Source organism: Daphnia pulicaria, chromosome 10, assembly GCF_021234035.1.
Source record: "Daphnia pulicaria isolate SC F1-1A chromosome 10, SC_F0-13Bv2, whole genome shotgun sequence".
Lineage (NCBI taxonomy): Eukaryota > Metazoa > Arthropoda > Branchiopoda > Diplostraca > Daphniidae > Daphnia > Daphnia pulicaria.
Window position 1 is genome coordinate 2,919,812 of NC_060922.1, and position 26,620 is coordinate 2,946,431.

A 26,620-nucleotide genomic window follows, 5' to 3' on the forward strand; every position below is an offset into this window, starting at 1 on the left:
ACAACGCGAATCATGATTATTTCCATTATATAGTGGCCGAACAATGTTACATCTATTCTTGTCATTTCCCCTTCACGAAGATATCAATTCGAGTTGGATTGTATCAAATCTCTCGACTCCACAATGTTTGCTGTTCATCTTCTATTTGATATTCTGTTTTTTATACATTTCAGGGGGGTTTAAATTTTCAATGCGAACATCAGAAAGAGACTTATTGAAAATTTAAATGCTTTATTACAAATTCAACAAGGTGTTGTGAGAAATGGGCTAATAAATCTGGCTGCGGGTTTGTCGCCTCGTCTCGTTTGAACCCCGCTGAGGCGGTCCGCAAGAATATTTATTTCCATTTACTCGACACACCCCATAGGAAGTTGCTTAACATAATGCCGCAGTTGGTATACAAACACACGTCGTTGACTCATTTCTTACGTATTCAGCGCTATGAGATCATCGATTCTTATAAGAAATAATGACCCCCTAGAGTTCTATAGATGGTTCCTAATAATTACCATACGGGAGTCTTTGAATTCTGGTTCGTGGAAAAGGTAATCCCGAGCTGGTCGTGAATCACCGGATCAGAAGAACGTTTCCGGTTTGTATTTAGACGTCGTGCTTTCTTCTTTGAAATTTACATGGGGGAAATGAGTATGACTAGTGGCAGGTTCTTATTCAAAAGGAGCGGACGTCGTAATCAATACTTGGTGTGGGTGAAGATTATGTAAGATTAAATCCACATTTCAAGTATAGACTGACGTCAATCGCAGGAGAATTATTTGTCCATCCTTAGCTTGAATGAGTCCCAGATTTTTTAAATACTTTGCGGTATATCCTTCATCAAAGTCAATTGTCAAATGTATTGATCACCGAGTATTGATCGTGAATCTTGTAAGAGAAATTTGAAGCTTAAGTGAATTTTTCTGTTCAGATTTTTACCCCTCAAAGATATTTAAATTCGTGTGCACTATCGCTGTCTATGTATGCCCCAGTCGTATTTAAAAACGAATAACCCAATGCGATGCGAGTGCAATTCACTTTCGAATAAATCAAAAGGGCGCTAAACCCACACCCGATATTCTGTTTATACGTCTCAAATTGAAACGCCGGCCAACTGTATAGTATAGAAGGCTGAACCTCGTGAACCCGCTTGTCACCATTTCCACGATCGGCGTTTAATAGGTTCTTCTCGAAATAGAAACTCCATAAACTGCTTCCTTCTTGAGTGTGTTGACTGTAACTGGATCGAATGGGCAGTCTGGGGGCACGGCACCCGATCCGGTCGAAAGGAATGAAATAATAAAAAACAGATGTTTGTTTAGGGAAATTTACCCAGTAGACTAAAGCGGTAATATACTGGGACGGTTTGAGCGTGAAACCCTGAAACCCCCGCACGCAAAGGCGCGGCTAAAGTCTTTTTGGACGAATCTAAGCGAAACCGCACAAATGCTATACGGCCAAAACTCTGGCGATTATATTTGAGAGAGCGAAAATATATAGCTTTGTGTGTGTGTGTGTGTGTGTGTGTGTTGTACAGCCACGTTGTGTGTCTATCTAGTCGTCTCCCGCACCAGCAGATGTGGATTATATCTGTTTGAATGCGCACCATTAATGTGAGAATTACAGCATGTGTAAAGAGAATGAGCATTGTGGAAACGTCTTAACATACAACACATCATACACACGGACACAATCATAATACCACTCTGGGCGCTTTGATGAGAAAGGTTAGCGCTAAATGTGGGTGAATTAGTTATCTAAATGCCATAGAGAATAATATAGTACGTATTATAAATACGTATACAATTCCAAAAATAAAACTTTAGTGCCTCCCCCAAGTATAAGTTGTAACACGTAATACTAATTAATTTCTTCCGCTTTGATTTGTATACACGAAAGCGGCGGGTATATCACATCCGCGCTGGATGTGATCGAGGTTGGGAGAAGAGTTCAGACTGAGTAGAAAATTGAAAAACAAAATGGCCAGCATTAAATGAAGAAAAGTTTTGACTTCGCCTTAATTCATTCAATCGCCCAGTTTTGAAGGACGAGAAAGAGTATGCGCTTTGAGATGGGAAATTGGAAAACTATTGGATATAATATTAGATCAAATGATCAACGGAATAAAAAGGAATGCGGCAATAATTTTGTGTTCCCTCCCTCGTTGTTCTACAAGAACTTTTCCGCCCTTTACGGTTTTAAAAATGAAAAGCATAGTTTTTAAAAATACGCATTCAAGATTCAGCAGCTCCCCTATCCACAGAAAAAAAATGAGATATGCGTTCGGTACACGCCATTCCGTTGTGTACGCAGTCGTGAGAGTCGTGTGCAAAGTCGTGCACGGAACACATGGCAGAGCGTTGTTGATTTGTGTTTTTTATCGGTCCATTTTCTTTATTATTTTTTTGTCTTCCCTTGTTTTTTAAGATTTGCCTGCTAGGAATACATAAATGTATAAGGGGGGTGTCTCTATGAAATTTGCAAATAACTCACCGCAAGAAGCCAAGCTCGGGTAGACCCGTACTGTTTTGACGTATAGTTTCGTTCTGCCCTTTTTCACTCACCATATACAGTACCCACCAAACTATTAGGTACACCCCCCTATTTTCAATGCATTCTTATGGCACTACGTGTCCTAGAAAAAATGCAATAACTCTTGAACCGCTTGGGCTAGATTTTTTTCCTTTTGGCCCTGAGTAGATCTAATGATGATCTACATTTTTTCTACACATGAAGTTGTCGTAGGATTAACCCCCACGGCGCTACGGTATCGTTCAGTTTATTAGGTACACCCGTTTTCCCCCCATATGCGCCGTGTTAAATACGGCGTTTTCCAAAATTTACAAAAAATACTAAAAATCAAGCTAAAATCTTTTTCTTTGTGCCAAAAGATGCAGAATTCTTCACTCTATACGAATATAAAGAATAATTTACAATCAAACCAACTCAGAGAACCCTCCCCTATACCTCAAAGTTTTCCACTTCAAAATTTGGCGAAATTGGGCGCCCTCTGCTGGCGAAAGTGCAAGTTTGTTGAAAAAAGTACAAATTTTGAAGTGGAAAACTTTGAGGTATAGGGGAGGGTTCTCTGAGTTGGTTTGATTGTAAATTATTCTTTATATTCGTATAGAGTGAAGAATTCTGCATCTTTTGGCACAAAGAAAAAGATTTTAGCTTGATTTTTAGTATTTTTTGTAAATTTTGGAAAACGCCGTATTTAACACGGCGCATATGGGGGGAAAACGGGTGTACCTAATAAACTGAACGATACCGTAGCGCCGTGGGGGTTAATCCTACGACAATTTCATGTGTAGAAAAAATGTAGATCATCATTAGATCTACTCAGGGCCAAAAGGAAAAAAATCTAGCCCAAGCGGTTCAAGAGTTATTGCATTTTTTCTAGGACACGTAGTGCCATAAGAATGCATTGAAAATAGGGGGGTGTACCTAATAGTTTGGTGGGTACTGTATAGGCGGGTATAGGAGTCAGTCTCTGGTGTGTTTCTCTTTTTCTAATTTGAAACCGACTACGACTACAGGCATGCACACATGAGCTGTGATGGCTTTGGCTAGCCGTTATTCTTATACATACTTGTGTCAGGCTGTTGTCGACTTCCCGTTCCGGTTCGGTAATTCTACGCAAAATAAGAAAAACAAAATGAAGAGGACTATAAGATAAAAATAAGAGACTCCAAGATGGATTCATTAACGCCTCAATTCTTGATAGAACGAACCTGATGGGTGAGACAACGGAACGCTCACGCTCGGTCGGCCGTCTGTGACGACGGCGACCAAAAGCGGAGATTATTATATTAGCTCAGAGATTTCGGGTCAAACTTTGGTAGAGTATAGTATGACTTGTGCGTTAAACGGGATTGGTGAATGGGGTAAACGTGAATCAATCGGCGTAAAACTTTTGGGAGAGAATCCGGTGGGAATCCACGCACGGGTACGAAGAGAGGGTCCCGCGTGAATCGAGATTTATGGGCGACAACTGCTTGAATTACAGCTTGAATTTTCTTTGTATAGTAAACGCTATACATTTGTGTTATGCATTTAGGTATAATCACCTCATCTTTTTTAAATCGACGAGTGATTTAAGGGAGAAAACAATAAATCAGTCAATTTCTTGAGTGTAAAATAGTGCCCATCTCTATTATGGACATGCATAGTATTTACGTACTACATGCAAATGCCAAATGGCGTTTTATTTATAGGAAAGTACTAAAAGTTATCTATATACACAGCCCCAAACATTTCAGTTTTACTAAGTTGATTAAGATCTTCACAAAGGCTTCGTGGCATACAGAACACAGTGCCAAAATTGCACATGTATGTATACTACAATCGTCGCGAATGAATGCCAAAAAGAAACACAGAGAGCGATTCATTATTGCATTTCTTCCTTTTCTATTAATAATCGTATGGATACTCCTACACGCGGGACTGCTGGGTCCACTGGGTTCGGGCTAACAATTATACTAATTAGTTATATTTATATACTGACTCTGAGGCATATTGTTATGGCAAACTGTCATTGATTTGTGTGCGTGGGGATGGCCGGATGAGGGGGTGGTGGAAGATAGTAGTATTATTAGTTTGACTTTGTTATCGTACATAGTTGAAATATTTTGTCGTATTTTAATCCTTTATTATCTATATAGTTACTTGATAGCTGAGCTATAATAATACAGGTATAAGGCGGTTACTTAGCGACATCTGAAACTAGACCATATAGTCCCATACTTATACAAAGACGACACAATTAGTTATAGTGTTATTTCCGGCGGATTCTTTTGTTTCTCCTCCGGGTGGAGTGTGTTCGTGCCTTAAAGGAATCGGCGACTACAAAGTACAAAGCTAGAACCGGTAATATGTATACTACATATTCATCCAGCGATCCAGAGATATCTCGTACAAAATGATCCGTGTGTAATCACACATAGAAAACAGCACGCGAAGCAGTCAATGTGTTTGTACCCCCCTCAGCAGTAGACAATTAAATCCTACCTGCAACAAAGGAATTATGTTATTTAAGGGGAAATGACAAATGACCTCTCCCACTCATCCATCACGACTCCGGGCGGATTCTATCTCTCTCTCTGTGTTGGCTCGTCTTAGTTACAGTCGATTTTGTTTCTATTCATGCCCTTCAGACGTTAACTATTTGCGACTTCTAATGTTCAAATTCCCATCATGACCGGCAGGGGAATTTAATAAGACGGGCGCCGTGCCAACTAGTCGTACATAGTCACGTGTGCCGAATTCCAAATAGGATGTATAGAAAACCCAACGAAAATGGAACACCAAAGAATGGGCGATGGGGCGCAGATAAAAAGAAAAGAAAAATAGAAATGCGCCTTTTGCTATTTTTTGTTGACGTTTCTTGTTTGGCTATCTTTTTTCTTTGGCAAAACATATCCAAGTGGCTTCTATAAAGGCCCTGTTTATTATGGCAGGAAGAGCCCGAACAAGTCCATCCCTTTTGGAATCGATTGAAATGTAAACTAGTATACTGGCAGTCAAGTGAAATGGCATAACAATGGTGCTGATGAAAGAGTTGTGTGTGCAAGTGCATCATTGAAACTCGACCTGCTTTACGCTAGATACAACCAGCAGAAACTGGAGAGCCCCCTTTCGTAAAAGTGCGACTCTCTTACAAAAGCGGAATAATGTATGCAAGGGAAATAATAATAAGAAGAGCAAATCAATGTTCAATGTATATTTGGCGATTAATCAAAATAAATGGACGGAAATAGATCCGCTATGACGTCTAAGAACCTGGATCGATTTTCTTCCAACCTTGTTTTGTTTTTGTTTTTCTCCGGAGAGAGAGGTTTAGTCATTTTATTGATATTTGATATTGACACGCTGTTTGACTGTATTTGTTGATTTGAACGCATCGTGACGCTTTGGCAGACGTCGCGTGATCCCCCCCCCCACCCCCCGCCAAACACGCAAGACCCATTTTTCAATCACAGGAGAATCAACCAAATAGATTTTGGTTCCAATCAACTTGAAACGCACGGGGTATAGTATAGTTCTTATTCCGCGTCGACCAGCGCAGTTAGAAAACAACCGGGGAAGCGCACCCGCGATTCTAAATCCGAATGATGGACTTTTATGCGCTTGCGGTATATATAGTATATAGTGTACGTTTTGGGCCGATTGCCAAAAGCACATCTCTCTCACTCGACGAGAAAAACAAAAGAAACTCATATACTACCACTGCATCATGCGCTACCCCCTTCATTTCTTATGGCTATATAACTATTACTGCTGGCGCCGGAGACCCCCTTGTACGCACAAAATCGTGACAAGATAAACGAATATTGCCCGTCACACGTCACATCGTCAGAGAGAGAGAGGCAAAGAAAGTTGCTGGAGTAAAAGAAAGTCTGCCGAGGCCAACCAACTTTGGCTGCCGTTAGCTCTTATACAATACAACACTCACTAATGATTCTGAAGAAGAAGCCATGTGAACAGCACTGGAAGAAACGATTGAACTTTAGGCGGATCAGTTCCGGTTTTCAAATAAGTCTGTAACTGATGTCACGCCAATTTTGTTTATTTTTTATTTGATTCATCAGACGAAACTGCAGGAGGCCATCTGTCGTCAAGTTATTAGCATCAAAATGTAATATCGAGCCAAGTCTGCGCAAGTCTGCCAGGGAGTTTGCGATTTAAATTTGAACAATGTTGTTAGAGAGCGGCAGATTGGTTTCCCTTTTCTGATCGGTGGAGCGCGTAATCAAACAGATTTGTGACATCAAATGACGTCACGTTCTGCCATTCTTTTCCTTCTTTTTAATGGCAGCGCATTGAATAGAAGCAGAAATGTTCTATGAGTTCATCTTTGCAGTTGTGACGCGCACGAATTATCATAGCCCCGTCAAACAGCCGTTTCCTGCTTGGTATGGCCTTGATGCAGCTTATATAAAATACACCACACGCAGAAACGAATAAAAAATTTAAAAAGGAAAAAGGCGTGAAGTTTCGTTCGCCAATTTCGGATGGTTATTCAGGATGCGAATTGCCAGTTCGATTTCGAAATGCGCCAAGCTCTTCTGGGAAAAAGTCAAAAGTTGCCGACAGACGGCCGACTAATAAACTCTATGCGTATATCTAAATATACACACCCACTTCCCTGTGACTAATACAAGTATTTATGAATGCAGAAAAAAGGGGCTCAGTTCCAAGATTATATATTTTTTATTTTTCTTCATTTGACAAAATCTTTGTCAAACCTACGCATAACATGGCAGACGAGAGAGACTGAAACGAAAATGCACTGGCTATCATCGCCGGGATCTAAAGAGTTCTCCGTTTGGCTTGGCTGCTTTTACAGATGCCAATTATAGACATCCGCAAGATCCCCAAACGTGAGGGAGGTGCTGACTGGACTCCGCTCAATGCTTCTTTTTTATTTCTTTGGCTATCAAGATAAGGGAAATAGAGAATCTTTCTCTTTGGAGAACGAGACGGTTATCAATACGATTTCTGAATGATTTGATATAGTCAAGGAGAGTAGTATTTTGCCATAGGCAAGAGCAGAAGACTAGCGGATTCGAATGTGTCATTTTTTGAGGATCTGTAAATGTAATTTCAAAAACATGTTTCGTTTTTTATTTATAGATAGGACGTAAAGTATCGACCATATTATACAGACAGACAGGCAGACAGCTACCTTGAAGGGCCCATATTTCATCTGGTTGCCTGGAAATTTCCTGTTAAATCATTTGCATACGGATGACAGATAAAAAGGAGAGAGGTGGAAGGAAGATATAGACTCGATCAACGGATCAAGGCTGTCCCATTTACTCTTATCTTTAATTAAATCTTGTTATTGTAAAAGTTTGCCGAAAGCCCCAAAGGAAAAATTAGGATTGATTTTGGGTTATTCGAATTTTGCTGATTGGATTATAGACAAAAGAGATAGAAAATAGAAAATATCAAATACGATTTTAGAACCGGAGCTTTGTTGCAATTCCAACAAATATGAAATAAGAGTTTTTGTTTTAAAGAAAATACCACAATATTTTTTGTAAAAAGAAAATTCCTTAATTAAGTGACCATTCTTCTACAATTCTGATTTGATTATAAATATTAAAAAACAAAATTAAATGCATCGTGGCATTGAATTTTGGAAAATGCAACACAGCTTAGGTTGATTCGGGCCGAGAGAACTTTCATTGTTATTGTGAAAAGTATTCTGCCATGGAGAGGTTGTGCATTTTCGCGCTTTTTTTCACGTGGTCAGACGTGGTGTTGCTGGACAAAGTGGACAGCCGTGGAATATTTTTGTCTTTTCGACCAACTTTTAGTAAGTTCTCTTTTATTATTGAAGTGAAGTGCAGTAAAAAGAAAGTAAAAGTAGCCATACGTTCATCCCTCATCGTTGAAATTAGAACGGACAACGGAGTAGTGAATAACATAAAAGATGTGGTAATCAGTTTCGTTTTTTATTGATAGAACATGAGACAACCAACATATTATTGACTCAAGATTCCCCTTTACTATTTTACGGTTGGCCCCACTTCATATTACAGAAATTTTTCATTGAAATTGATACTATAAGCATAAAACTCCAAAGTATGGTTCCTACGATAAGAAAATTAGGTAAGATAGAGCCATTTTCATCAGACAACTTTGAAACCCACAGTCGCATTGTACAAGACGCAGTCAAGGTTCTCCAGACTCGGCGATTCTCAGATGACAGCCGAGCGGATCGATAGACTAGCGTGTCGGGAATTGGCGCCGCCACAAGTTCAAACCTCCGACGACCGACAGCATTACGAGCGAAGGAAATCCGAACTTTGAATTTCTCTCCTTGCCCTTCGATTCGAGTATAGATGATGTCAAGAAAGTTCTAGTTTCCAGTTCGTATTTATCGTGAGATTCACGTCGACTGCGAGCCAACACCAATCGATTCAGTTTGATAACAACACGATGTCGATGTCTGTTTCCTTGAATCTTTTCATTATATTGTCACTGTGATTTAAATGTAAAATATAATTTACTCTGTATTTTTCAATTAATAGGCACGAAGAACTGGATCAAAATTAAGGAAATGTGAAATTGGAGCCACTGTGAAATGGAAGAAAAAGTCGCCCGATCTGCCGGCGTGAAATTGTGTCGTAATCATCGACAAGTGACCGGACTGCCATCGCAGTGGACGTACTGATTCGGATGCGGAAGCGCCGCTCGTTGTCGATTGTAAGGGCCGGAGATTGGCCGGCCTGGTATGATGAACCACGTCCATCCCGTTCACGTTTCACACCTGGTGCTGCCATGAGCCGCTTTGGGGTTAGCAGTTGCTCTCGTCTCTCGCTGACGTTGTTTTTCCTCGTCGTTTTGAACTCGATGTTGTTTATGGCCGTTGGAGCAGCTCCCGTCACATCCGTGTCCAACGATAGGAGGAGCAGTGCCGGATCACGCACATCTTTAAGCCGCTGCCCAGCCATTTTCAACCCGATCCCTATGGTTGCCAATGCCAAAGTTGCACCCAGTTCCGATCAAACTGCCCAAAATGGCCAATCGAATGCAACGGAACCGTCAACGTGTCGCTACTTTTTGACGAAACGTTTTGGGACGCTGACGACGCCCGGCTTCCCGTCGGCTTTCCCCTTGCCGTTCATGTGCAGTTGGATCATCAACGCGACGGGATTTGAGGCCGACTCGTTCGTGACTCTTTACCTGACGCAGATGTACCTGACTCGCGGCGTCAAAGCCGTCCAGTACTCGTTCCGCAACGAGACAACCGCCATCGGTCGCAAGGAGCTGGACGAGCTGCACACACTTCGTCCCCGGCCGTACTCGGTCTACAGGATCAAAGCGCGGTACCTGGAAGTGCAGGTGAACCTGGACGAGTTGGTCAACGCCAACCTGCGAGTCGAGCGCCGGTTCATGGACGTTTACGGCTTCAACATCACGTACGAAATCCAACCAAACACTTCGCGCATTCGCTCCGATACGTGCAACGTCGCCAACTGCACATTTAACGGCCACTGTTACGCCAATCACAATTACAGGTAAGTGCAGGAAGGATGTGCAAAGCATTGAATTATTTGAAACGGTGTGAAATTACCGTCAGTCTAGTAATTCATAGAATCTTATTGCTAATGTGTGTAGTTGGTCTATCGCTTGACCGGAACAACACCACTGTTATTTGGCTAAAACGTCATGTTAACTTAACCGTTAAAAAAAATTGCTGGAGAAGTTGTATTTTTAACTGGGCAATGTTGAAATGGCGTGAAATGATTAGATATTAGATCCACCAAATGCGTTTCTGGCCATGGATAAAGCTCTGATCGTTATTATGTATATACTGGACAAGTTAACACTCGATTGGAATTTGTTTTCCAGTCTAATCATTATTTAATCTTTATTTTTTCCCTTTTGAATTGATTGTGCCATTGGCAGCCAGTTCCAGTGTTCCTGTCTGCCGGATTTCTCTGGAAAGTATTGCCAATATGGTCCCGAATGCAATCCAGCCAAAGGAATCAACGTCTGCAAAAACGGCGGCGTTTGTGGGTAAGTGATAAAACGAGTGACCGTGGACACTGGACAGTGACTGTCTTGGTGGTCGAAAGTCTGTAATTTTCCAACACTTTATTGTCATTGCTTTTCACAAAATAGGTACCGCAGCGGTTTGACGGTTGTGCGCTGCAGTTGTCCGCCCAATTACAACGGAAGTTTGTGCGAGTTTCGCCGTGAATTCATCCCCTCCAAAGGTATGGCCTATAATTTCGATCGCCGTCAACCAAATCGTTCGAGTTAGCTGTCGTGATCGGCGACGGGCTTTTTCGATTGTACGTTGTTGGGGAGGGGGCTGCTGTTTTCATTTGTGGTTTTTGGGCCGTTTCATTGAGCGCGCCTTTCCCGCCGTGCGTCTCTCGTGATGTCTTTATTGGGTCATTACTGTTCTGTTCTTCTGGCCCATTCATTCGTCTATCGATCGAACGAAAAGCCAGGCCTATCTGGTGGCGTGCAGACCATGGCCGCCTTTCCCAGCAGTCGCCATTCTCTGTAAAATTGGCCGTCTTCATTTGACCAGCTCACGTTCCTTTGTTTGAGTTGCGGTTAAGACTGTCAACATATTCCAAGCCACAGAGCCCAGCAGAGTAGATTTGACTTTTGGCAAACACTTTTTCCATTCTGCTACCACAATCGTTACGCAAACAGGGAAATTGAATCAATGTCTGCATAATGTCTGCGATGTTTTGCTTGTCGTTGATTGAAGAAGCGTTTTATTATGTCTACTGTCTTGTTGGCCGCTTTGATTGCAGAGTGCCTTTCACGGTTCCGGTTAAACTGCAGCCACCACTGCGCCGTAACGGACAAGGGAGGAGCCGCTTGCCGCTGCCCGTTCGATCAGGCCTTGAGATCTGACAATGTGACCTGCTATCCGCTCGGTGAGTCATTTCTCTCTTTTTTGTTTTTCTTGCGTTTTCTCCATCACTTTTTTATGGTTGCCAGTCTTCTTCGCCTCTATTATTTTGTTTCCTCCTCTGACGTACGCGATTCTTCTAGTTTCCACTCGCTCGTGATGCCAACTCGCAATAAAGTGAAACGGAATGAGAGGGGCGAATAAAATCCGTTTGCAACGAAATAAAGGGAACGATTGAATTGCAACGCACATCTTTTTAGTGAACTTTGTTCGGTCGTTATGTTTGTTGTACGAACAAAAAAATACGTGTCTTGACGACATGTTGTGTAAAATCTAAATTCGGTGAGCACTTGAGTTAAATGTAGCATAAAAAAGTCTGATGACATAAAATTTGAATCGAATTTTACGAAGTGTTTGACCTTAAATAAATCCAACACTTTCCATTATATTTTTCACGATATGCAGTTATGCACATATCGCAAGAGGATCAATTGAAAGCAACAGGTGTTACCATCGGTATGTGACACAATGAATCAACTTCTTTGTGCCAAAACACCGTTACCACTTTTATCGTGATACTTTTACTTGTTTTCTTTTGATGACATAGAAAAAAAATGGTATTCAAGTTCTACCAACTAATCATAACGAATCAATATGTGACGAGATTGCGAGAGCGTTTTCCGGATAACGTATTTTATACTTTGAGTGACAGGTTGTCAGAATCAGCGTAGATTCTGACAAATTTCCCAGTAAATCGTACATTATCCATCTCCGGGGAAAATGTAGCTCATTTTTTTTGCTCTTTTTCTACATGTTAAACAAATTTGCCATTTTCCCGAATTACTAGGAAACAGAAATCTGTAAAAAACAATTTATGTCAGTTTGCGTCGCTCGGCGTTGTCCACAATCAATTGCGCCGTTTCTTAAGTTTCTTATAAGAAATTTTCCTCAGTTAGCTGTCAGTGTGTCACCAGGCTACTATGAAAAAGTACGAAGGCGACAAGAAAGATGAAAGGGAAGACTTGGGATTAATCGACAAGCTTGTCTACAGTCAGTGAACGAATGATGTGTCGTGCAACCGCCAAAAGGTTTTTTTTTGCCCCGGGAAATTGCGGATGAAAACAAGTCGTTCAAGTGGAAGGGAACGACGACCGAGTCTTGTTTTTCTCCCCCCGTGTTTGACAGGAGAGAAAAGGGATGAATGACGATTAATTATTCCAACCAAGTAAACAACCTCTTCATACTTGGAACCGATCTAAGATCCCCCTTTCCCCATACCGCAAATGTTGGTATTGATTAGCTGCTCCCACATGGACTCCTCTTGTTATTATATGGCACATATTCAAAAGTCCCCGCGCCCGCTTTTATTGACGGGCGTCGAAAGTTCATTTCTCTCACTTTTTTCTCCACCAGCGGAACTTTTTGAAGGTCTTGTTATTCTGACCATATATAACGTAATAGCTCGGAAATTCATTTGTCACTTTTCGTTTGTAGACGATGATGACATTAGGGTAGGCTGTTCGGGTAGGGCTATATAACACGGAGGGATTATTCTTTCCATTAAGAAATATTGGGCGCAAGCTTTCAACTCTCTTTTTGCTACGACTTTTGTGGTGAGCCGCAACGTCTGGGGAATAATAAATGCTAGTCAACTTTCCCTTTTTGGGGGAAATTTTTTAAACTCTTCTTTCCGACCTCCCATCTTTGGAAGCTTAAGCCTAACAGCTTCGGCTTATTCTCATTATCTAGCGTCCATCGATCAAAGAAATAAAGCAAACGATGAGAATAACGAGAACAATGACGCGTCGTTGACTGGCATTACGTTTTTTAAAATGGGTTTCCCACTAATCAGGAACTCGGCCATCAACTCATCTTGATCCTCCCTCCTGTCTGGCAATTATGATGTTGTTGTTTTTTTTTTGTTTAAACCATATTATTTTGCTCCTTTCCAATCGTTTATTTTTCCTGCGGTACTACATAACGGCTGCATTTATATCATACCCAGTACCCACTCTCACGTAACGAAACGATGAAAGACGAAGTGGGGAGTGACGTTATTTATTTTTATGTAACGTCGTTTTGAAGTGCTTTTATAGGTTTTTTCAAAACCGAACCACCGGCAAAAAGATTGCTTATTTCTACAACGATGATTGTAAATGCGCACAGGATGCAATCGCTATATTGGGCAACGGCCTATTTACTCGTTTCTCTGTAAGCCGCAAATTGGGCTTCTCCTCTCATCTCCTTTTCTTTTTCCCTCCTCCGTATATATCCTACGCGATTTCGTGACGGTTTTTTATTTGAAATTGTGAAGGCTCGTTTCCTGTACTCTGTAATCGCTGAGCTACGAAGAGAGACGATTGCGTAGTACGCACACACACACGCATTTACGTATGTCCTATATATTTTGATGCCCATCATTTTCAGTCATTCTTCAGCTCCAACCTCGATGGAGCGTTGGATTTCCCGCTCCATCGACCCCACAACTGCCTCCCTACTTTTCTGGCGTTCCTGCTGGAAACGTGTATTTGTCTTCGACGTTATTCCTATGTATTCGTTTTCTTCTTGATTTCCATTATTTTGTCGAAAGAAAACTGCCAAATTCAAAAGTAGTATGTTGATTTACAACCGAGTTGCAGCAGCAGAATAGGGGAGAGAAAACTGGTTTTGTTAATGTGCGACCGTAGGTGTGTCACGTCTGCGTTACTGCGTTTTCGGTCCTTTGTGAAATATTCTTTTATGAAAACATAAAAGAAACTTGATGCATTTCTTATTTTCTTTTTACGACGACGAGTTTCCAATTTCGTGGGTTTTGAACGGGAAATTCTAAAGTTAAAAAATTTTTGTTGGTCCCTTTTTTCTCGAGTGTTGTACTAAAATTAGAATAGCCTTTTGCGTCGACCGAAAAGAATATAATGGCGTAAGAACAGTGTGGTCTCCGCCACATCACCAACACCAAACAAATAATGGGTGAAATTTCTCTTATTTCTTCTTCTTCTTCTTTTTTAAATCTTTTATTATGTCTAAATCAGCAGACAGCATATTCTTTTTAGAATTTTTTTGAAATGTGATTATTTCTCGGCTTAAATATTTTAAAGTTATTGGGGTCTAGGATCAGTTGGACCAATTAGTTGCTATTGGTTTTCCAAGAACAACAAACGCGACCTATACGGCTTATATTTCATCAGCTTTTTGACCCTTCTATACGTTACTATTTATCGTATGTTTTGTAGTTTTATCTTTCTAATGCCACTCTTAATTTCAGTCGTTCACTTCTATTTCTTTCCACTTCTTTAAAAAAAATCTAAATGGCATCGATTGACATGCTTGGAGCGCACTCGGCGTGAGATAATAAGTATCGAATTTTACCCATCGAAAATTCTCTATACAAGCTATTGCAACTTTTCATTCCGTTGGTAGTCATTTTAGGCTTGGTTGACTTCTCCAAGGCAACTGAGGGGGGGGGGGACTTGGAAATATGATATGCGCATCCAACGACCCATGCAAAAAAGACTTTTATAAATTCCTCGATCTAAAATATTTGTGATGACGTCAATATGATTGCAAAGTGTCAATTCCATTAGTTGATTGGACGTGCATGCTTACATTTTTGGCTGGCAGTCGCGGTTAGCTGATCGGATGTTGGTGATTCGCGTGAATGAGATTTGTGTGCTTATGACCATCTAATAATACCCTCATTTGATATTGATACAGCCGTTGCTGTTGGTAACGACACACAGTCTCAGCTAAAATTTCCACTAAAAAACAAACAAAAGGTCAATAATGCGAAAAGGAAAAACTGTGAAGGATACAACAAATGCCATATTGCGGAAAGCCGACATTTTAACAACTTTCATCCTCTAGTTGGCTACTGCATTGACGTCGACCAACTCCTCCCATTTTTTATTCAGTGATGTTCACGTCTCTTGCGAGAATAGTAGAGCCTTCTTACGAAGTTTCTTATTCAAATCTGTTTTTCTTTTTTGCGTTGGTTTCCCACATTCATCGTAAGGGAGTTCCTTTAGACCTTTCGTGGGGTATTTCACACGATCTTAGGAACGCTAAATATAATGTACACGATAAGCTTTTATTAGTTTAAACAAATAATAATGGCGTAATAGCTTGTGTCAACCAAGTCTGGATAGTTTATGTTAGTTTCCCAACTCTATAAACACTGTATCGTCATTAATTCAATCTGTTTATTGCAGTGCCATTAAGAATCTTGGGGAACGTCGTACTGGATAGGCCAATAAGTTTCAGTGACAAGCGCTTGGTGGACGGAGTCACGACCGAGGTAAGTTCATTTCGTCCCGAAACTCCCTACTGGTAAATTACTTTATGTTATTTCCAATTTCTTTTCAGTTGAAGAAAATGACCGACGAATTAACAGCGTACCTGTTCGTAGTGGGTTCAGTCGATCTGTTCGAGTAAGTTCATCGTTTAGGCTACAAATAAGAGAGAAAATTCGGAAAATTATTATTCTTTTTCGCTTCAAGATCTGATTCAAATCGGCTACAGTTCCTACTATGGAATTCCGAGAATTACAATATGAGTTGGACGAATTGGATCCAGCAGCAAGTTCCTTCCGTGGCAGCCGTAAAAAGCCGAGGTTTTACTGCACTACTCAATCGATCGACCACCGGACTTCGGTCCTCTTGGACTGGCGTCAAGAAGAGGATGCCGCGTGACATCATAAATCCATTCCCCATCACCTACATCCCACAGCAGTGGAACAACTCTTATTCGTCCTTCGTCAACCAAATAAACACGAAAACATGGAAAGTGCAGGGCGAGGCCATCGCCATTCGAAACCTCAGCATTGTCCAAGTTCCAGCTCTCATCATCGAGGTCCGAATTTCTTGCCATCATTTTGTTTAATGCACAATTTATTCACGTTTATTTCGAACCATCTATTCATGCAGTGGGTAAAACTGGACGTCAAAGGTCAGGTTCGTGAAGGCTATCCCTTCACAGTGGCATGCAACGCAAACGGTTCGGGCAGGAAAGATTTGAAAATGGGCTGGTTCAAGGATGGCCATAGGGTGGACGACTCTTTTGCTCTGGCGCGCAACGTGTCCATCTTCATCCACGAGAAACAGGACCTTCGAGGATTCTTCACGTTTTATTTGGAGGTGAAACAGGCGTCGTTAGCTGATCGTGGCGAATTTGAATGTCGGGCCACTGACTGGGGACAGACTGTCCGGAAGAGCGTCTTTCTCGACGTCATCACTCCTCCCATTCTCGACCTGATGCCCATCAATCCCGTTGTCCTGCCGGTATTTTCTTGTTTCTCTTTCGGAGAAAAAAAAAGAAATATTAGATTGACACCAAATTGGAAATCCTTGTTACTTTTTTGTAGGGAACGGCCGTGAATTTGACGTGTCGTGATGAGAACCATCTGGCCCGGCGGACGACGACCAAGTACGTTTGGTTGAAAAATGGCCGGCCGATTGAATCGTCATGTGATGAGATCATTGAAGATTTGACGCCAGTCGGGAGTCTTTTGAAAATCACTGCGATTCAGGTTCGTTGATTTCTTCCAATTTATGATTTTTCAATTTCAGTTGATCTTATTCCGTGTGATGGATGATAACCGAAATATGTCGTCCAATATTTAGCATAGCACCAATTACTCATGCCGAGGTGAAAATGGAACCAAACTGGCAAACAAGACGACGCACATTTTTGTTGTTCGTCCGGACAGAGCCTGTCCCCAGGAGAAGAACCGGGGCGTCGAATGGCTTATGACGGCAGTTGACGTCACCAATTATCAATTCTGTCCAGCCGGATACGTTGGCGTGACAAGGAGACGTTGTCTCTCCGTTAAACAGCCGATAGACAACAGCGAAATCGCAGCGACTGCAGTTCGGGAATTTTGGAAATGGGGCGAACCAGATTTTTCCGACTGCAGTGATCGTGAAGTCACCGAACTCTACCGTCAGTTGAAGTTGATCACTTTGGGCTATGCCGTCACCGATATTGCCTCCATCATCAACAAATTTGCCGATTTCATTCAAAGGAAACTCAAAGATTTTGCAGATCTGAAAAGTGCAGGGAGCGAACAGACAACCCAATTCCCTTATCTGCCTGGTGAAGGCAACGCTCTGCTAGAAATAGCCATGAACTTGGAGGCTTTTCTCTGGAAAAGGACAGAAGTTTTACCACAGTCCTTCTGGAACTCGACAGCTATTCAATACTTGTATGCACTTGATGCCCTGTTATCCATGCCAAAAGACTTTTTCCGCTTGGATGTAAGTAGGAAGCCATCAGTTGTTTATGGAAAATGAATGAAGTTTTCTTGAACTTTTTTTTTTCCAGGGAGGAATACCGATCCTGCGATTCATCCAGAATCACTTGACTCTGTTAGGCATCAGTCCGAAAGGAGGATATCCTCTTGGTGCCATTGAATCGCATCTATTAAAGAACAGCGACATTGACACCGACTTAAATAAGTAAACCAGAATTTGTTATTTTCGTTGTCCTTTACTCAAATTGTTTGATTCTTTCCATCTACAGGAAAGAGCTCAAGTACAAAGAACGTTTGAAATTCTTGCCAAGGTATTTGTATCTTAATTGTTGCAATATCACTTGAATTTTATTGTTCTAATATTCCAATTCCCTTCGGAATAAAGTCAAACAGGTTTCAAAAATCTTACGCAACTTGCGCCCGCCCAATTCTTTCTCAATAAACCAAACGGTTCCAACGTGACGATGGATTTCTTTTCGACGGTTGAACAACTGCAGATAAGGGGCGGTGAATATATTTGCGCCTTGTTGCTCCTTCAACCCACAAATCATTCCCGTGGATGGGACTATTGGGACATGAATTCTTGTTCCATCGAACGGCTGTCGGACCCGTCTGCGTTCCGCTGCCTTTGCTCTCATCAAGGGACAGTTGTTTTGCTGTACGCAGAAAGGGACTCGATGGTATGTCCATTTGTTTAATATTGTTTCCGAAATGATGATGAAAATAACATTTATCGTCTTGCGTAGCAGCACACCGATGCAACTTTTGATCTGTGGAAAATCATCGTTTTTGTTGCCTCCACATCCAGTTTCATTGTCGTAATTGGCGTCATTGTTTTGTCGATCAAATGGTATCGGCATCGCTGTGTTTGGGCTTGGTTTCAAATCCAGTTAGGCGTTGCACTTGTCCCACCTTCTTCTGTCTATTTTTTGCCAACCGAATCCATCGTAAGTTTAATTCAAGTCAAGTAGAATAAATAAATAAAGAAGTTGTCGATAATGTCGCCTCCTTTCGTCACAGATTTCCGACCCATTCTGGACCATCGTGTTGACTGTGGCGACTTATCAATTCGTGACGACCGTTTGGGCCATGATCATGTACTTGAAAATGAACGCTATCCACCGTCCGGATGAAGAGGAAGTTTCGGATAAGTTTAATCAGAATAATGTCAGACTGGTTGGCTTGTCGATAGGTAACATGTCGTTTAAATGTCTGTGAAATTTTCTTGATCAATATCTTGATTTTCTCTCTTATTTTTCCTCTGTACAGGTATTCCACTGTCGTTGTCGGGTGTCCAGAGTTTGATTGAAGAATTCTCAACGGGATCGCCGTTCGTTAGCTGGTTTTCCCAGCTCAGCTCCATCTCTGGGATCTTTTTTTGTTTGATTTATTGTACGTTATTGATTGCTATCCTATCCTTGTATGTCATGTCGACACGGGTAAGGTACGTTTCTTCTGAGAAGTTTAACGCCTTCACTCACGAGGTTCCTAATGTAACGGAGATCAGGTAATCGCATTGTAAATGTTTCCTGCATTTCCCAATTTATTAAATTGAATCGATTGCAGTTCTGGATACAACCAACGCTGCCTGCTGCTAGCAATTTTGAGCCTTCTATTGACTGGAACTATGTTGAGTCATCTTCGTTGGATGTCGCTTAGCGCACACTGTATTGCCGCATTTTTACATCTGCTAGAAGTATAACCGATTTCTATTCTTTGCTACTCTGGTTCCCCTAATTTTTGTCTTAAATCGAATGGATTGTTTTATTCAGGTTTTACTGGTTTTCGCTTTGATGATGACGTTCAGCGGTACAAACTACACCTGTTCTTTATTGTGTTTTTGGCGCTGGAATAAATTACCCGAAGGAGAAACGGTGAATGAATTACTCAACGCAACGGCTATGGTAGAGAGCCCACAGAGAAGGAACCTGCTGTCGCAGGAACAAATTCCGGTCGACGGTAGAGATTAATTTTATGAGGCTTTTATATATTATAATTTTAAAAGGCGTACAATTTAAGACTTTATTTGTTTTTGAATGTCAAGAAGATGAAACATTGAAGACAATCAATAAAACGAAAAGGACAAGTCAGCCTAGTGTGGATGACACCGTGTTTCCCGCACCTAAAAGAAGCAAAAGATGTAACCGGGCGGGTCCAGCTTCGTCTCCTTTACTTCAGCGAGCCGGACTGGGTCCTGAAGTGTTGCGGGCGTTCGGCGTGGAACCGCAGTCTTCGCACCAACTTGTTGGCAAAACTACTGGATGCCTTCAAGCAGAAAACACATCTGTAAACGGACCGGGAGATGCGATAAGATCTGGTAGAGATCGAGTCAATTCCATTGCCACGTGTGATGGATTGCAACGGGACGACATGGATTCAGGATTTGGACCCAGTGGCGGTGGTGGAAGTCAAAAATTAAACGGATTGGATAGATTTTCTGACGCGTGGAAGGTTTGTCATTTCCAAACGAATTGAATATCTTGGCGATGTGAAGAAATTCATGTTTCAGTATTACGTAGTGTCTAACCTCCGTCATTTATTCTTATCCAATACCCATTCTCTGTTTTATTTCAGTTCTTGAGTCGAATCCGCTGGAATTTGCCGCTACGCGGATTCCCTTCGAATGGGAGCACCAGCGGTGGAGGTTCATTTCGGTCACGACAAAGCACGATGAGTAGCGCTACAACGGCGGAATTTGGTGGTGAACAAAGTAGCAGTGTGACGACTGAAGAGACGGAGGTTCAGATCCGGGAGTCTGAAGATGCTGAATCCTTGATGGCCCCCTATAGATTGAGACGATCGAGGACACGGTGGACTGACGACTACGGCCGAGAAAATGAACTCGACTCCAGGGAAGTCAGTAATTTGACTATAAAATGCAAACCGTATAGAGGTCGATGTTTCATCCGCTGTTCGCCGGAAAAAATCGGATCCAATGCCCTGTGGAACCATCAGTGTCAGGACGTAATTAGCGACAGGCAAGCGAGTTGGTTCCCAACGCAAAACGACAGCTGCGAACGATGCTGGCACAACCCAGAAACTCCATTTTGCGACATCTGTCTCACAGATGTCAATTCTCATCCCGTTCAGAATCGTCAGGGAACCATGTTCGTCCGAGCTGTCATTGAAAATCCACCTAAACTTCCGGTAAGATTTTCATAATAGAAAATTAAATTTGTTTCGGCCAAGACAACTATAACATTGTCAAATAGAATAAAGACGACTGCGAATACTTGAAAATGGATGCGGCGGGAAGCCTGGCCGTCGATCAACAGCGTGTTAAACGGCTTCAGGTCTACTACAACACGACGGTCAAACCGGCGACCCAAACCACAAATGATGGCGATTCCAACGCCATCAATAAATTGAAGCTGATGAGCTGCGCATCCATTACAAAATCCTCTTGCATATCTCCGTCTTTGTTGCGTCAAAAGAAAATTCTCAACGGACGAATCTTCAAAAAGTATCGAATCTCGATGCCCAACGTCGTACATTCCACTCAGCAACGCAGACCATACGAAATCAATTACCCAGCTGAATTTATCTCGTTAAGGGACCAAACGCTCTAAATTTGTACCTAATCAATTCCCATTTAATAACCCAACCCTGATTCATCATAGCAATTTTTGCACGCAACAGTCGTCCTGTCGAAAGATATTCAGACCTCAGTGTTTAGGCAAACGAATGCCAAACCAGAAAATAATTGTATTTTTAATGGACCATAGTTAGATGACGAGTGTTCAAATGTTCTAGTCAACTCTCTTCTTTAACCGGTGACAATGCCTCTTTAAATAACTTTAAGCGACCAAACAACCAAAGGCCCACAGCAAACTTCTCAACTACTCCTCAGTTTTTTACTTGTCTCAACCTTTCTCCTGCCACAGAGGAGTGTTTTACATATCAACGCACAGTAGTTTGTGTAATTATTTATCTGAAATTGTTTTGGTTTGGCAGATAATCTAATTTTTTTTGGGCTTTGTAATGTTCCTTGAAAGATCAAATTCAATCCCTCGGTACTGCTGCACTGCAGGTAACGATTTGATTTAAATTACTTATTCCTTTAGATTAAAGCTAATTTGATTGAAATTTGGAGCTGATTGATTTTTTTTAATGCAATTTTTATACTTCATGTTCAACAACTATTTATTTTAAAATGTGACGGAATAATTTTATCACACTTTTTTTTTACAATGCGCTCACAGTTTCTTCTCCACCATGTAAAACATGACTATGGGTGAGACAAATTTTTCTTACAGAAAAATTTAAATGTTGGCGCTCAATTTATTTTTGGATTGTATTCTATTCTTATTGCTGATGAAAAAACAGCTTTTCTTGACTGGTTAATACCGGTTAATACGCGTGGCGAGTAAGTATTAAAACGGCTTAAAAGCCAACTCAATCAACATGCGATATTTCTCCCACACTTAATAGTGCAGTTACCCACTGAAATAAGCTTATTTTGAAACAAAGTTGTAATTGTCTTTATTTTGAAAAAAACAAAAAAACAGACAAACAATAAATATATGTTCGTAATTCAAGATTGATAATTTGAAAAATTTTTAATCTCTTTTTAATCAGGAAAATCCCAGAAAAATCTATCTAGACATTATCGACTTGCTTCTTGTTCCAATTTCACCGCCTCTGCGGAACGACGCCTACGCCAGTATCGGCGGTAACCGCCATAATAGCCGTAGTAGAACTGGCTGATTTCTTGATCAAAATCTTCAAAAAATTTTACCTTCAAGTATTTTTCCTTCCGTATTCTATCTAGGCAATCCATGCAGCGTCAATTGTATATGATAGGGTGATAGTACTATGGTACCCAAATCAAATTTTTGACAAATTTGACAATAACAATTTGTGTTTATTTGACCATTTTACCGTGGTTTTAACAAACAAGGATAGCTTATTCAAATGTGGACAAGTCAAATTTAGTTCATCAAGGTTCGTTGAAATAGTCGAGCCTTTTTTATGCAAGTCGGGATCTCACTTACCAATAGTATCCATTGCGATATCCGTACCTGCTGTAACTGTAAGGATAACCATAATAACGACGGCCGTACCATTCGTTAGCGTCCAGGTCACCATCAACTTTAACATCGACATCTTGTTCCGGTGTTATTTCATCTACGGATCGACGTTTACGCCAATATCCCCGACCGTAATAGCCTCGGCGAGACTCGTTGATTTCCAGGTCAGTAATAATGGTTCCAGCATCTTCTTCTGATGTCATCTCTTCTGCGGAACGACGTCCACGCCAGTGTCCGTATCGACCATAGTGTCCATAAGGACGGCCGTAGTAGCGGCTTCCATACGATTCGTTGCCGTTCAAGTCATCTCCAACTTCAACGTTGCTGACCTCTTCTTCCTGTTTTGCTTCTTCTACTGAGCGGCGACCACGCCAATAGCCAAGATGTCCACCGTAGTAGCCGCGACGGAACTCGATTGCCTCCTGGTCAGCAACTTCGATGTTGCTGGCTTCGTGTTCCGGTTGCACCTCCTCGACAGACCGACGTCCACGCCAGTATTCACGATATCCACCAAAATAGCCACGTGGGTGCCATTCAGCGACGTCTTGATCAGACACTTCCACGTTGCTCTCGGTTTTAGATTTTACATTTACCTCAACGGCAGCAGTCAGTGCCAATGAAAGGCTAGCCAATACAACCTAGAGATCAACATTTAATAAATTTGTGTACGGTACTTAATCGTAATTGTCAAACACGGTGTAATGATAGCGACAAAGAACTCACCACGAACTTCATTTCGAACGAGTTGAAAAATTTGTAGCAAGCTGTTGGTCAGTTGCAAGAAACTGATGCTGTTGAAATTTTCATTTGGACTATTTATACTTCGCCGTTCAATGACAAATCCGGCCACATCGTTTAATTCTTTCCATATTAGAAATTATTAAATTAACGACTAAAAACTTCACATCGTCCCTGAATTCTGTTTATTAGATGTATATCTTTTATGTTCGTATTATAGACTATGGATACCGAAACCAATCCTTAACCGGACATGAGAAGTGTATCGCGAAATTATCTTCTGTTTAGAAAAAACTTTCAAGGCAGCCCAAAACATTATACTGTTAAGGTTAGTTTTGTCCAAAGACAATAAAGATACGGTTGAACGACTTGAACCAGCAATCAGCAAACAGCTTATCTGCTTCGATACACACACGGTTCGTGCCACATTTCCCAGAAAATGTAAGGGTACATTAGTTTTGCTTAACGCCCTGTTTTATTTGGTTATTTTTTTTCTGATACAGTATATATACACTAGCGTGTCCGTTAAACCGTTAACGGTTTAGTAAACTTGTACTCAATAACTCAAATGTCCCACCCTAGATGGCGCAAAATCCTCGTCATTGAAAATTGTTGTTGGATTTGTTGAAAAAAATGGCGGTCTCATGTGCGATTGTCGGGAAATCAGGTAGGAAGGGCAGGTTTAATCAAGCGGCAGTAACCGGCTGACGTCAACAATTCGTGCAGTAAAAAACAGCAATCAGCAGTGTATTGCAGCATGGAGAACCAAGAAGAAGAAAGTTTAGAAGAAAACAGTTTCAAACAGTAAGTTAAGTCAGAATTTTAAAATTTCAACGAAGGAAGTTGTTATCATGGCATGTCGTTGGTCTCTTCAGATTTCAGAATACCTTTTAATTAATATTAATGTGTCATAATTAATGTTAACTTATCACAATTAATCAAACTCATTGTATTCTACTAAATGTGCCATCGAAATTATACAGGTAACGACTAACACTAGCTTTATTACAGTATTGCTGAAACATATATTCTTCTCTTGTTTTATTATAAGGATTCATCTTAATTATCGGCTGTTTGTATTGGAGATCACCAACCCCAGCATGGACCAATCTCTCATTCCATCTTCTATTGGATAATTGATCAGTGGTTTCATGCGTAAGATCACTTGTCATATCACTGCACTTTATCAATTGCAGTCTAGTATGAAATTTTTTTAAATTTACAGGTTTCTAAATTGGCATGACGGACTTGATGAGAAGTTATGTCCTTTCAAGAAAAAGGACTTACGACAACAAGATTCCTTGTTTGCTAACCCATTGGCTGCTACCCTTGAATCTCCCTTTTTAATTCCTTACACGAGCCCTCTTGATTTGAGGTATTGCTTTCTGTCGCTACAATCTTGTTTGAATATTATTGTCATCCAAATAAATGTTCATTCTGCTTACAGGGTAATCCTTCGCTACTGATCATGGACTTCATTGGTGAAACTGAAAACCGACGAGAGAATGCTGTAATCCAAGACTGTGTGAGAATGTGACATGAATAATACAGTGTGTATGCATACATGTTCCAGTTCTGCTTGATGCCTTACTCAATTCATCACCCGTATGATAAAGGTAAGCATCCATACCACATATCACCATGCTACTGCAACACTTCATGACACTTTCTTAAGCATCAGGAAATTTATCTCAACATGAGAAGTAAGGCTGTTGGTTGTTGTGATTTCCATTTTTACGGTTTTTTCATCATAAAAATTGCAGTGTGCTTCTTAGAATTTAAGGTAAAGATCGATATGCTTTATTAAAAAGTGATGTATTTTCATTAATGTAATACATTTTATTTTTACAGAGCACGTAAGAGATCCTTAAGCCAATGCTGCTCATTGTCTATGACGGAAGAGGGACTTCCACCTACGTTCTGCTACATCCTTATCTTCTCGACGTACGCTCATCCAGCTTCAGTGCTTCTTGTGCTGCAAAACAACTCTTCTTGCTTCACTGACGAGGCTGGATCACTTCAGTTGATGTGACACACCTGCAGTCACTCACCACGGGATTATGGCCAGGTACCGGGCAATTTACTTATTTTCGTAGATTATCTACTAGTTATCTATTTGCGTAAAACTGTCTGTCTGTCCAAATTCCAAAATTAAGCCCTTCTTGCGCGCAAAGTGTTACTTAGACGTTTCTTTTTTCTCTTTCCGTCAGTTTCAGTTACTTTGCAAATCTCTTTAAACATATATCGGCAGCTGTTGTGTGAAAATTTGTTAGTGGAAACTGACGATTACTTTTCCACCAACAAAGTTCACTTGTTAGATTTTTAATAATATGTTTTATTTTTCTACTTCCGGTTTGCTCATTTCTGTCAGTAATTCAGTAAATATTCATTCGAGGAGCAAAAGAACCACATATTCGTGATCCTCGTTAAATTTCTGGTAAAGTTCATGTTATTTTTCTTACGTACGCGTACTTCCTGTTAGTTCAGGAAAATTCTCGATTTTGGCCAAATTTTGGATTTTGTTTAAATCACACCCAATCGAACCCAAATTTCATGGAGATCACGATTATGTGGTTTAATTTGATGACAGCTCAATGGTTGAGGAGCTGTGGTTACTTCCAGTATACTTCCGGAATTTAAAAAAAAAACATCAATCACAAAAATCAAGTGAGCTTTGTTCTGTTTACAGTTCTCAACATTGCACGCTTGATTTAAACTTTAAAAAATTACATATGTAAATCTTCTAGCTAAAAACCTGATAGTTGTTTCTTTCTGTATTATGTACCTTTTATTGGCTATTCATATCAGAATTGTTTTCTCTTTCTTCAGGTAATGCAGAGGAAACGTCGAGAAGATGGACACCATAACGTCGCCGGTATCTCCAAAGTGTCGGCGCGGATCATCATTTGTTGTTGGTAACATGTGTTAGTTTGTGTTAGTTAACCCGTTGTCTGTCACGCCTTTGTTCTCCCCTAACTCCTTAGCACGGGCCGCGCTCTCGTTTACAAGCCGTGGGGTCGGAAAGTCGCCAAGCCCAAAATTTGCCGCAAGGCGCCTGTTAGGCAATGCACCATAGTCCCTCTCCCCCCTTGTCGATGCGGTGATGGATTCTCCTGACACCTTGGCCATGGATCCTTCAGACGTGGCGCGTAGAATAGTAGAATACAACCTACGGGTTGTATGGCGTAGCAGCTAACGGGTTAACTTAACTGTATGTATTTA

General features: G+C 41.0%; 2 protein-coding genes and 1 long non-coding RNA gene across 5 annotated transcripts in view; 2 read left to right on the forward strand and 1 right to left on the reverse strand.

The window, feature by feature from the left end:
• The window catches only part of LOC124313950, a 28,473-nt gene extending 6,315 nt beyond the window's left edge, over positions 1-22,158 (forward strand). The window contains exons 3-24 of one of the 2 annotated variants that reach the window (XM_046778824.1): positions 8,220-8,317; positions 9,036-10,025; positions 10,417-10,527; positions 10,633-10,727; positions 11,283-11,408; positions 15,592-15,677; positions 15,746-15,810; positions 15,880-16,231; positions 16,306-16,659; positions 16,743-16,907; positions 17,002-17,634; positions 17,702-17,835; positions 17,900-17,941; positions 18,016-18,310; positions 18,377-18,577; positions 18,651-18,822; positions 18,900-19,137; positions 19,197-19,326; positions 19,403-19,589; positions 19,675-20,081; positions 20,205-20,777; positions 20,843-22,158. In XM_046778824.1, coding sequence (XP_046634780.1) covers positions 9,184-10,025; positions 10,417-10,527; positions 10,633-10,727; positions 11,283-11,408; positions 15,592-15,677; positions 15,746-15,810; positions 15,880-16,231; positions 16,306-16,659; positions 16,743-16,907; positions 17,002-17,634; positions 17,702-17,835; positions 17,900-17,941; positions 18,016-18,310; positions 18,377-18,577; positions 18,651-18,822; positions 18,900-19,137; positions 19,197-19,326; positions 19,403-19,589; positions 19,675-20,081; positions 20,205-20,777; positions 20,843-21,199 — 5,565 coding nt within the window. In that variant the 5' untranslated portion in view covers positions 8,220-8,317; positions 9,036-9,183 and the 3' untranslated portion in view covers positions 21,200-22,158. The remainder of the gene's footprint in view (positions 1-8,219; positions 8,318-9,035; positions 10,026-10,416; positions 10,528-10,632; positions 10,728-11,282; positions 11,409-15,591; positions 15,678-15,745; positions 15,811-15,879; positions 16,232-16,305; positions 16,660-16,742; positions 16,908-17,001; positions 17,635-17,701; positions 17,836-17,899; positions 17,942-18,015; positions 18,311-18,376; positions 18,578-18,650; positions 18,823-18,899; positions 19,138-19,196; positions 19,327-19,402; positions 19,590-19,674; positions 20,082-20,204; positions 20,778-20,842) is intronic. The other variant, XM_046778823.1, reaches the window with a different exon arrangement.
• A 313-nt stretch (positions 22,159-22,471) lies between these two features.
• Positions 22,472-23,484, reverse strand: LOC124314239. Its single transcript, XM_046779389.1, has 2 exons — positions 23,384-23,484; positions 22,472-23,298 (listed from the first exon to the last, which is right to left on the reverse strand). The coding sequence occupies exons 1-2, from the start codon at positions 23,393-23,395 to the stop codon at positions 22,621-22,623; spliced, it is 690 nt and encodes a 229-aa protein (XP_046635345.1). The 5' UTR covers positions 23,396-23,484; the 3' UTR covers positions 22,472-22,620.
• A 564-nt stretch (positions 23,485-24,048) lies between these two features.
• On the forward strand, positions 24,049-25,132 carry LOC124314333. Of its 2 annotated transcripts, XR_006911149.1 has the most exons (6): positions 24,049-24,202; positions 24,274-24,381; positions 24,450-24,553; positions 24,624-24,773; positions 24,846-25,014; positions 25,074-25,121. It is a non-coding gene; the product is annotated as an uncharacterized LOC124314333 (long non-coding RNA). The 2 variants fall into 2 exon arrangements; XR_006911148.1 differs by having other exon boundaries at positions 24,846-25,132.
• The last annotated feature ends 1,488 nt before the right edge of the window (positions 25,133-26,620 follow it).